We start from the raw sequence: 12,523 nt of genomic DNA, 5'->3' as shown, positions 1-12,523 counted from the left end.
GCTGTAAAACAGACTCCCCATCCAGAAAGAAACAAAGTTCATCCCTGTCCATTTTCAACTGCAACTTGGACCGATGGATGGGAAACAGAAAATTTATCCCAGGACTGCTTCCAGTACTACTAATGGACAGAGAGAGCTCCTAAATGCTTTATCCCATGCATGTCTCCCCTCAAATTACCTATGGCATATTCCCAGTTACTCTTATTATGGTTAATATGTAATTATCAATCATAGGATGGGTAAAGACAGTCTTTTTTTAATTCAGGCACAAAAAGGGAAACTTGCTATGCTTAAAATGACCTACAAGGGCAGCTAGCCTAGTACTTACCTATGAAGTCAAGTGGTGGCTTATAAGGGTAGCTGTCTTTTTTCAGGGCCAAAATGAAAGTGTCTGGATACTTCCAAGTGCCCTGAAAACACCCACAATGTTCTGCTCAGAGAGTAGGATAATACAAGTCTCCTAAAGTTTCTTCATAAGAAACTATGCCAAAAGTTTCTGGAAAAAGAATGCAAAGGTTTGACACCAGTCCAAGCTGTTCTTTATAAACTTGAGGTGATCCTTGCTGGGTAAACTGAACTAATTAGCTTGGTTAACACTAAGGCAGTGGCTTTGAGATTCTTTGAGTTCTCACTGTGCTCAGACAGGAAAATAATAGTTTTATCTCACTTCCCACAGGGGTAAGCAGCTGACAGACCAGCATGAGGTATCAGGAGATTAGGAAACAGTGCTAGTCACATGCTAACCAAAGGCAGGGTAGGGTGAAGAGAGGCCTGTGTCAAACCTGTGTGGGCTTCACATTGAACTCACTAAATGTGCACTTTCAAACATACAGCTCAAGATCCCACTAGATATCAAATATCTGATTGAAGTCTAGGCCCTGAGGCATAAATAGGCTCTGATTAAAAAGTGGGAGTCTCCTCTCTCAGGGTCTGAGAGCCCACATATTCTTACAGGCCTTTCCCAGCATGAGAGTCCCTGGTATCTCCAGTCCAAGACCAGATGAAGTCAGCGATTAAACTTCAGAATCAAGCTTCAACTGAACTTCCAGTGGATGGGCATCAAAAGAATTTCAGAATATACCACTCTATCATAAGGGCTGAGTCCCTCGATTCCAATGTCCTAAACTGAGGCAGAGAACTGGCCTGGGCTCACCCATTTTTTGACAGGGGATCAGGCGTGCAACAGTTAGGGCCTGGGAAAACCAGTCAGACATTAGCCCTATCTTGTAGAAGTTCAAACCTAAACCTGCTCTCTGTTTGCGCCTGTGGCAGCGGACAAATGTACACTTGGGGCTGAGAGGAGGAGCCTACTACTGACTTTAAAGTGAAGTGCTCTTAACTGTCATGACTTATGTGTACTAGGTGACAAGTCTTCGTTCCTCTGACTGTTATTGCAGGTGTTGACATTAAGCTTTGCCCAAGACAGGACATACAATGAATGTGCGCCTTGGTTTGTATTCTGACAAAGGCACTTACTCTGATATTTAGGCATGCAATGCATGACTTCACTGATGACAGAAGATCAAGATATAAACTGCATGAATAACATCAAAACAACTGGAAACCTATACGGATGTAAACAGCTTATGTAGACAGCATCTCATGTCAAAGTCTGCTTCGATACAAGAATGCAGACATCACCAATGTGAGATTTCACAAAATAAAATGCAGAACTTTTTTAACCTTTTCTCCTGCACTGTGTGTTAACCATTATATCTTTTTTAGCCAGGCCCATTCACTTCCCCTTCTTTAGGGGAATGACAGTCAACCATGAGAGACCATCACCTAAGCACCCATCAGGGGTTTTTCCATGTGGTCAATCTTCCTGAATCTTTTTGGCTGACGTTTGCTTGCTGATATGACAGCCCTGCAATTTTCACCTTTTGGCAGCAGGAAAGGCATGCTCCCTTAAATTTCCTCCACAGAAAGCAATGACCCATCAAAAAATTATTGGTTATACAGCTCGACAGGAGCTAAACACACACAATTCAAACATTGTCAGCTGGATCTGGTGTTGCAGAAGACCAGACCACCACCCCCTCCCTCCAAATGAGTGAGTTGACATATGCTGGTTACTCCAGTCCCATCTTGCTCATCTCCCTAAGTGCTCAATTCACTATCTGCACTCCGGCTGCTTGGGTCATAATCAGGGCTTCACCCTTGTACACCACACACCTGGCGAAAGTGCAAAATTCTAAATGGTGAAAAAGAAAGGTGCAAGAAAGTGACCCATCAAAGGTGCAGGAAGTAAAATTTTGAAGTATATTGCTATGCACAGTCTCTTCAGGCCTATTTCATGCACTGTTTTGTGAAAAGATAGTTGCAGTCACAAAACTTGGAAGGAGAAGGAGAACTCAGAAGATAAGAAGAAAGGGAACACCAAAAGCTGTTTGGCTCATTTGACTTTTGGTATGCAAAAATGTTGCAAAAGGTTTCAGTATGCTATAAAAAAGTGTGATGAACAAGAATGAAACAAAACCATAATTACTATGGAGAAATACTATTAGCAACATACCTTCAAGAGATCAAATCAAAAACAAAAGTGTCTTGTAGAAACCATTTCAAATGATGCATGGACAGCATCATAGGCCTTAAGAAAGGCTTAAGAACCTATAAATGCCCTATAGAGAAAATAATAAGTAAAAATACTAAAGATCAAAACTGGAACTTGGAGAAGACTGAAAGGAAGTACGAGGTACTTATATGGAGCTTGACATATGACTGGTACAGCAGAAGATTTAACAGTAAAGATTACAAAAACATTCCTCCCTACTGCTAGTGTTTGCAAACTTAATATAGTCTACACTGTCATTGGCAGAAAGGAACTTACTGCCAGCAGATGATCAGCATTTTTTTAATGGCAAATAACTTTGATTCCATGACCAATATTGTTAAGCCTTATTCTTTTAACACAGAATTTTAATAGTTTCTTAAATGATGCTTCACCATGGTCTATTATTAGAAAAGACTTTCTAAGTGAAGCAAAACATTTTATTTGTTTAGCTATTCACGTACAGTATTTTTAAGGTAATTTCAATCTGCAAGACTGAAACACATGGAAATACAAAGAGGCACAAAGCAGACAGATCAAAAGGAGTGAAAGGAGGAAGACAGGGCAGACAAAACCAAAATAAAACATCTGTATACTCAAAAATGTTTGTACATACACAAAGAAACACTAATTTCTAACTGCATTTACAAACTGATCAAAGAAATTATTAAAAAATAATCAAGCAAGAAGATCCAACCACAGTAAAATTTTCTGGAAAATATGTGTAAAGTATTACAAACACTGCCTACTAATGGCCCAAAAATATGAAGTAGTGTGCAAAATAAAACCAGCAACGGTTCCCATAAAAAGCTTTTGGAAAGCTCATGCAGTCTTCTCAAAGTGTCTTTTTCTACACGCAAATCCACTGATTCATGATGGGTTGCAGCTAGGTTTGCTCTCATAAGCAGCCATCAATTAGTCTATCCAGGAAGGATGACAAGTACATTACTTGACAAGACTTCTAATTCCACATTTGCAAAGTAATTGCTCTCTTTAGTCAGAATCACACAAACAGTGATTCATGTTTCCTTAAGAATGTATCAACTAATATGGTCGAGCAGTTCTTGAATTTCTGGAATCTGCAATCCATAAAGTCTCCCCCCAAGATGCTGAAATGCAGGCTTTAAATCTGAACAATCACGGATGAACAGATCCACTGCATGTCTTGCTGAATTAATGACAGCTTCTATAAACTGTAATCTTTAAACAGCACAAAGCAACAGCTTCATCTTTGGTTAATCTGCCACTGTTCCTAAGATGTGCTCATCTTAGCATGAAAACAAATTAGCCAAACAGCAGGCAGCATCCTAATCTTCAGGAAGAATCAAGCAGCATCAATAAAAGTTTATATATGACAGCTACTTGTAGTTTTGCAAACTGAACCACTATATGAGTGCACTTTATGTGAATCATAGGGCAGAAACTTAAATTCTTTCTAAGTTTCCAAGTGGGTGTGCTGCTGCATCTGGAATAAGCACCGGTTTCCTCCACTCTACACCTGTAATTTCACCTCAGCTAAGTTCAAATCCTGCTGCAGATTCAATGGCATAAAGTAGTTTACTCCGCATCAGCTCATCATCGCAAAATTCTGGAAGCTTCAGTAAATTCATGCAGGTGCTAGCAGTAGGCAACCTCTCCAAGTCAGACCCTGCATTGTGAATACAAAATGCAGGATACAATTCCTAAAAGGAAAACATAAAAAAGGTACAATTAAACTGGAGTTAATTTATATTATTTTCATTCTACTTGTCTTTAGTCTACATATTTCATCTGTCTCGACCACATTTGTAACTAAATCATATTATATTTTTTCCTCCAAACTGTTAAGACAATTTTTAGTATTTTACTGCAAGCACACTTTAACAAGGAGTTTATATGCACAACTTGTCAGAGGAGGCTTACTGCCTCCCCTAACCATAACCATACTATAAACTACCTACACAGCTAAAACATAACTGGACCAAACATCTTCCTAGACAAAAACTGCAGGTGGGATCTTTACAAAAGGGAAGGTACAAATTACATAGAAATACATGGAATTTGTGGGAATAATACATGCAGAATGTTCAGGTGGAGGAGAGAGGTTAAATGAAAGTCAGGAACTGAAAAAAATTATGTTATGTTGGAGTGAATGAGAACTGTTAAAAGAAAACATATATGCATACTGCTTGAAAAGAATGAAAAGTTACTATGGTTTGTTTTCTTTTCTACTAATGTATGTGTACCTATGTCACTGTGTACTGCGGTGGTGGTGCTGCGGTAGCGTTGTCGCCTCACAGTAAGACCTTGTCCTGTTCGATTCTCAGCTAAAGAGTCTTCTGTGTGGAGACATGCGTGAATGGGCATACCTTCGTTGAAGGTTGTGCATCAGAGCTGGCAACTCGGCATGTAAAAATCTACTGACAATCATTAGCGGACCGGAGTTCCGCTGTGGCGACCCCTAACCGGGAAAAGCCGAAAGACACAACAACAACAACCTATGTCACTGTGTAAACTGTAATTTAATAAATATGTGTAAAATAAATCTTCCTAGATAGCATCCTACTCTGCCAGAAATATACCCTAGTAAATTATCACGGATGTAATATGAGTGCTGCTACTAGAAAATGTTTGTTATTTCGATACCTGCATAACGTAATTCAGCTGATCTATGCATGCATTTTTGGGGTGGGTCAACTCATCCTCTCTTCACTTTCAGTTTGTCACATTTTCCTCTGAAGCTCCTGCATTTTAGGGGCATATGTGTGCTATGATATCAAACAATGCATTAGGATATTGTACCTAGTCCCCGAGCCTGCTGGTTCACCCCAACCAATAGATTAGCAGACTTCCAGCATATCAAGTAAACAAACCAAAAGAAGGTTGGAAACATACACTCTTAGCAAGTATTATACATGTACATACCTGCGTGACTTAGGGGGAAAACCAACAGCTGAAAGGGTACTAAGGCCATCCAAAACATGAAGATAGAAAGAGGTACTTTATGGTCTACCTTGGAGCGTCTCCTCATAGGTCAATTTTTACAAAGAACACATGCTATATCTAAAATTGAGCACTCTCCTTTACTGGACCCATGTCAGGGATGAATCCCAAGCAGCAATCTTTTCAGGGAAGAAGAAGAAGAAGCAAAAATATAGCGAAAAAGGCAAAAAAAAAAAACAAGACTTAAAAGGAAGAGCCCTGAAGTAATGCATTAACAAAGCAGTGATCAGTGTATATAATCCATTATGTACAAATCTCTACTATCTGAGGCATCCCCCTCATAATTCCACACTTATGAACTATGATACGTTTATTCTGGAAAATTTGCATAGTTGTTCCAATATACACAGCAATCATGCAATTTGCCTGTTCTTTCTCTTTTAAATCATTGTTTCAACTACAGTAAATCAGGACTTTTAAATTATGTTGCAACTCTCCTCACAACATAATGATGTTAAATACTCACTTTTAGTTGTGTAACCTCACAATTTCATAATTGCAAATCCTTTGCCCATGTTGAGCCTAGTGTCTCCAAATGTTGGTTTACAACTGCTCAAATAACAATGATTGGATCAGTAATGTTCTTGCTTATGTACATACAAATCTGCATACCCATGAGTATCTAATCCTACTGCATTTTACTAAGCTAAATTATGGTGCTATAAAGACACTTTACAGCATATAATGAAGAGATTGCTAGTACTGAAGTTTATGTATGTGTGCGACTCAATATGTTTGATTTATAAAGGTGTTATAATTATTGACCTTAAATGCATACTCTGTAACTACCAAGTATTGTTGTGTAACTGTGGAGCTCTGCTCCCCAGACTATTACTGAAAATGAGTTTTTTTTCATCTGACTGATTCCAATTAAAATAAAATAAACAGATCAAAAAGAAATGTAAGTTGTGAACGGATGTGTAGAGAATATAGTAAAAAAAACAGACAAGACTAACCAACTAGAAAACATTGCAATTCTTTACTTTTTAAATCCCTAACATGTTTAGCAACTCTGAGTGGCCTAATATTTTTTTTAACATAAAGACTGCTTGCATTACACACATTACTGTGCATGATAAATCACCATATTAGCTTCACAGGCATACCTCCCTTGTGCCCCAATAATTCTTTCAGTAACATTATTAAAAACATTGTACATGGTGACATGTACACACATGCCAACACACAAGACAAGGAAATGCTCCCATGTCCCTCTAGTAAAATTTCCCTCTATATATTTTTTCTGAGGGACTCAAACTGACTTTTCAAAGTTTAGCCTCTTCCATCCATAAAAAGGTTCACTTCCTGTTACTTTACTTTCATTTTCATTTCCCCAAATTATTCTGAAATATTGTCAGCACTTTTTACTTGAATGTATCTGTGATTGAGAAAGCAATAAGATTTTGTACTGAGAGTTTAATTTATGATTTAAAAATAAAACTCCGTGTAGACAGACCTCAGTACTTTAATGAAACAAACAAAATTTAAAATTCACAATCACAGATCTAGCGCTTTCGTCTGCCGAATGCAGACTTCTTCAGAATAATGAATGTGTGGTGCCAATGATTTTTATACAATTCAAATCAATTAATTAATCAATCAGTTACATAAATTCATATTGAATTTAAAGCCATACCTATTATTTTCAAAATTACATTCCATATGTGGTATACAGTTTTTTTAAAACAGCAAGTCACAAATTGTGTTGGGGACCTAACTTAGTAAAGTGCTTTTGTGCCTTTTATTATTTAATAAATATTCATATACAAAAATGTTAAAAATATATATTCTAAGACAATATTGTAAAATTCATGTTGTGGTTTATGTGATATATATTCTACTTATTCCTAAAAGGTAGCTGATAATTAATATAATGTTGTTGAATAAAATAGTGAAATGAATGTAAACTATAATGACTTGTAATAAATATATCTAAAAATGTATATGTTGTATGTTAAAATATATAAAAACTAATATAAAACTGTTTTATTTGAAAATAAAACAATGTTACTTAATACATGTTAAAAAAATGTTACATCATACAAGTTTAAAAATGTTGTATATTTTGTTAGTGCATGTTTTACAAATATTACCATGCTTTTTATGTTCGTAATAAGATCTTTATATGGTGTATGTTCAAAAAAAAGCTAATATTTATACACTAGAGGCTTTATCTACTAAAATAGCCTTAATGTTTGTGTACTCATTAAGCCCAGGAGGGATGTTTGATTTTAGCCTCAGTTGCCATCTAATTTCTTTCTGAAGTAAGATGTTTTTAACATCACCTCCCTTGGATCTGATTTAATGTGTTCCAAAATTCCAAACTTAAAATCAGTGAAACCTGCACATTCAACAGAATGTTTAAATAAAAGCACTGGTCTCCTTTCTCTTTTAATATTGTAAATGTGTTAGAATTCTTTCTCTGAGGGACCTCTCGGTCTTCCCACATAGAAAGAAGGACATTTGGAACACGTGGCTAGATACACTAACATCTTGCTTCGACAATTGCCCTTGCAAAAGGCAATTTTGCTTTTAAACCATTCTCCAATTTTAATTCAACAGTTTGGTTAATATACATACATTGTCGACACCTACCACATCTTTTAGTACCTTCCTTAGGGTCAGGTTTTTATTTTCCATTTCAAAAATCTTTTGAAGTTTGTAGCTGTCTTGTATATAAATGTTGGTTTTTTCCAACTGTCTGATACATCTCTTTATTGGTCTTAAAATAGACCAATTATTTTTAATAATATTAATAAAACAGTCAGAAAATCCATTATACTCCACAATACAGGCACCCGTATAATCCTTTGAATTATCTGCCTTTTTCTCGTTGGGAGTAAATTTGTTGCCTAATAAAGGTGTATATTTGGTACCCCATCCTTTATATACTTGTTCCAGTGTCTCACCAACTAGTTGTTTGGGATAACCCCTTTCCAAGAATTTTCCCATTAAAATGAAAATTCTTTTTGTAAATCTTGATGTTGGGAGGTCATTCTGGCTATTCTGACAGCCTGTCCTTTAATAATGCTTTTCTTTTGATGTAGGGGGTGTTGACTGTTGAAATGTAAATAACTGTTACACCATGTATTTTACGAAAAATGTTTGATTTAAAACCAGTGGTCACTTTACTCAAAGTTATATCTAGATAGTTTATACTATTATATTCAATTTCATGGGTGAAGGACAAGAAAGTAGTCGTTTGATTAATGTATATCATAAATTCATTTAAGTCCTCTGTGGTGTCATCCTCCCATAATATAAAAATATCATCCAGGAAACGAAGATATATTTTTATATTTTTCTGGTAAGGGCTCTTAAAAATGTGTTCTTCCTCCCATTCAAGAAGAACCAAATTTGCATATATGGGGGCACAAGCTGCCCCCATAGCCACACCTGTGGTCTGCTTATAATATTCCCCTTGAAAAGTAATAAAATTGTTATCTAAGACTATTTCAGTCAATTCTAATAACAATTTTTTCCTGTCCAGGTTTAATTTAGAATGTTTGTGAACACAGTTCTCAAAGTATTCAAACCCATGTTTCCTGGGTATGCAAGTAAACAAATCTTTAACATCAATGGTCACCATTTTAACTGTCTCTGACCATAATTTTTTGTTATTTTACCTAAAAAATCCCAGGAATCTTGCACCAAATGTGTCTGTTTTTTGACAATATCTTTTAATTGTTGGTCAATAAAAACAGACAATGGTTGGGTTTTGGACTTTTTTGCTGAAACTATTGGGCGGAAGGGAGGTTTCAAAATGTTTTTGTGTATCTTTGGTATTGCAAATATTTGTGGTATATAGGGATGGGTTTGTTTCAAGAAATTGTATGTTTCTCTTCCAATTCTATTTTCAATGAAATATTCTTCTAACCAGCTGTCTATTCTTCTGTAGGCTATTTGTATTTCATTGTAGGACACAGTGGTATAGGTTTTTTCGTCCATCAATAATTCTGTTAAAACACTGTTATATGCTTCTTGATGGAAAATAGACAGAGACAGTTAAAATGGTGACCATTGATGTTAAAGATTTGTTTACTTGCATACCCAGGAAACATGGGTTTGAATACTTTGAGAACTGTGTTCACAAACATTCTAAATTAAACCTGGACAGGAAAAAATTGTTATTAGAATTGACTGAAATAGTCTTAGATAACAATTTTATTACTTTTCAAGGGGAATATTATAAGCAGACCACAGGTGTGGCTATGGGGGCAGCTTGTGCCCCCATATATGCAAATTTGGTTCTTCTTGAATGGGAGGAAGAACACATTTTTAAGAGCCCTTACCAGAAAAATATAAAAATATATCTTCGTTTCCTGGATGATATTTTTATATTATGGGAGGATGACACCACAGAGGACTTAAATGAATTTATGATATACATTAATCAAACGACTACTTTCTTGTCCTTCACCCATGAAATTGAATATAATAGTATAAACTATCTAGATATAACTTTGAGTAAAGTGACCACTGGTTTTAAATCAAACATTTTTCAGAAAATACATGGTGTAACAGTTATTTACATTTCAACAGTCAACACCCCCTACATCAAAAGAAAAGCATTATTAAAGGACAGGCTGTCAGAATAGCCAGAATGACCTCCCAACATCAAGATTTACAAAAAGAATTTTCATTTTTAATGGAAAAATTCTTGGAAAGGGGTTATCCCAAACAACTAGTTGGTGAGACACTGGAACAAGTATATAAAGGATGGGGTACCAAATATACACCTTTATTAGGAAACAAATTTACTCCCAACGAGAAAAAGGCAGATAATTCAAAGGATTATACGGGTGCCTGTATTGTGGAGTATAATGGATTTTCTGACTGTTTTATTAATATTATTAAAAATAATTGGTCTATTTTAAGACCAATAAAGAGATGTATCAGACAGTTGGAAAAAACAACATTTATATACAAGACAGCTACAAACTTCAAAAGATTTTTGAAATGAGAAAAAAAAAATCTGACCCTAAGGAAGGTACTAAAAGATGTGGTAGGTGTCGACAATGTATGTATATTAACCAAACTGTTGAATTAAAATTGGAGAATGGTTTAAAAAGCAAAATTGCCTTTTGCAAGGGCAATTGTCGAAGCAAGATGTTAGTGTATCTAGCCACGTGTTCCAAATGTCCTTCTTTCTATGTGGGGAAGACCGAGAGGTCCCTCAGAGAAAGAATTTACGAACACATTTACAATATTAAAAAGAGAAAGGAGACCAGTGCTTTATTTAAACATTCTGTTGAATGTGCAGGTTTCACTGATTTTAAGTTTGGAATTTTGGAACACATTAAATCAGATCCAAGGGGAGGTGATGTTAAAAACATCTTACTTCAGAAAGAAATTAGATGGCAACTGAGGCTAAAATCAAACATCCCTCCTGGGCTTAATGAGTACACAAACATTAAGGCTATTTTAGTAGATAAAGCCTCTAGTGTATAAATATTAGCTTTTATTTGAACATACACCATATAAAGATCTTATTACGAACATAAAAAGCATGGTAATATTTGTAAAAACATGCACTAACAAAATATACAACATTTTTTAAACTTGTATTATGTAACATTTTTTTAACATGTATTAAGTAACATTGTTTTATTTTCAAATAAAACAGTTTTAAATTAGTTTTTATATATTTTAATATACAACATATACATTTTTAGATATATTTATTACAAGTCATTATAGTTTACATTCATTTCACTATTTTATTCAACAACATTATATTAATTATCAGCTACCTTTTAGGAATAAGTAGAATATATATCACATAAACCACAACATGAATTTTACAATATTGTCTTAGAATATATATTTTTTAACATTTTTGTATATGAATATTTATTAAATAATAAAAGGCACAAAAGCACTTTACTAAGTTAGGTCCCCAACACAATTTGTGACTTGCTGTTTTAAAAAAACTGTATACCACATATGGAATGTAATTTTGAAAATAATAGGTATGGCTTTAAATTCAATATGAATTTATGTAACTGATTGATTAATTAATTGATTTGAATTGTATAAAAATCATTGGCACCACACATTCATTATTCTGAAGAAGTCTGCATTCGGCAGACGAAAGCGCTAGATCTGTGATTGTGAATTTTAAATTTTGTTCGTTTCATTAAAGTACTGAGGTCTGTCTACACGGAGTTTTTATTTTTACTTGGTTTTTTGGAACTTCATTTCCTTGTGTTAATTTATGATTTATCAATAAAGTTTCTAGGATGGTTGCTTATTTATTTGTGATGTCATATTTACGATGTTCAGTTAAACTGAAGTACTGGGTGTGCCTTCTGTGTGGAGTCTGCATGTCCTCCCCGTGGTCAAGTGGCCTCCGAAAGGCATGCATGAATGGGCGTGCCTTTGCTGAAGGTTGGGCGTCAGGCTGGCAACTCGGCACCATAAAAAAATCGACTGCCAATCATTAGCGGACCGGAGTACAACTGTGGTGACCCATAACCAGGAAAAGCTGAAAAGACAAACAACAACAACAACTGGGAGTTTTGGAAAATATTTAGTATTGATTAACCAGCATTAGCTTCAAAACAAGTATACCTTTTTGAGCAGACCTTATGTTCAGTGTTTTTTATAAGAAAGGATATATACACTTTACATATTTTTTTCTTCCATTTCTTCAATCTGCTTGAGTGCATTTTTTTGTTTTATGAGTACTTTGCATTTTCTGTGCACTTAGAAATTAAAGTGGACTGAGTGTTACTTTTGGTGTTTTTTAGTTTCCTTCTGCAACTCTGGGCCTGGCTTTCCAATGGCTGATTACAACTATATTCCACAGCTAAATTTCAGGATGTTCTGAAGCATTATTTTGAGAAGGCTTAAGGATGGAACAGAACTGAATGTAACTAACCCAGATTTAGTCTTTTTAAAACTATGGCAGTAAGTATAGCAGATAACTTCCTTTATGTTTGCACAACTTCAGAGAGATTTACATAACAGACAAATTTCGCAGCAGCA

The 12,523-nt window shown here is 35.3% G+C and overlaps 1 protein-coding gene across 1 annotated transcript in view; it reads right to left on the bottom strand.

Annotated features, from left to right (window-relative positions):
• Positions 1-2,901: 2,901 nt before the first annotated feature.
• Positions 2,902-12,523, bottom strand: part of UBE3C (ubiquitin protein ligase E3C) — a 2,314,788-nt gene continuing 2,305,166 nt past the window's right edge. Inside the window, exon 24 of the mRNA XM_044064789.1 lies at positions 2,902-4,233. Within this exon, the coding sequence (XP_043920724.1) occupies positions 4,063-4,233 (171 nt within the window). The 3' untranslated portion in view covers positions 2,902-4,062. The remainder of the gene's footprint in view (positions 4,234-12,523) is intronic.

Source organism: Protopterus annectens, chromosome 3.part0, assembly GCF_019279795.1.
Source record: "Protopterus annectens isolate FY-2018-M chromosome 3.part0, PAN1.0, whole genome shotgun sequence".
In the NCBI taxonomy this organism is placed as follows: domain Eukaryota; kingdom Metazoa; phylum Chordata; order Ceratodontiformes; family Protopteridae; genus Protopterus; species Protopterus annectens.
This window is presented reverse-complemented; position numbering and strand designations above follow the sequence as displayed.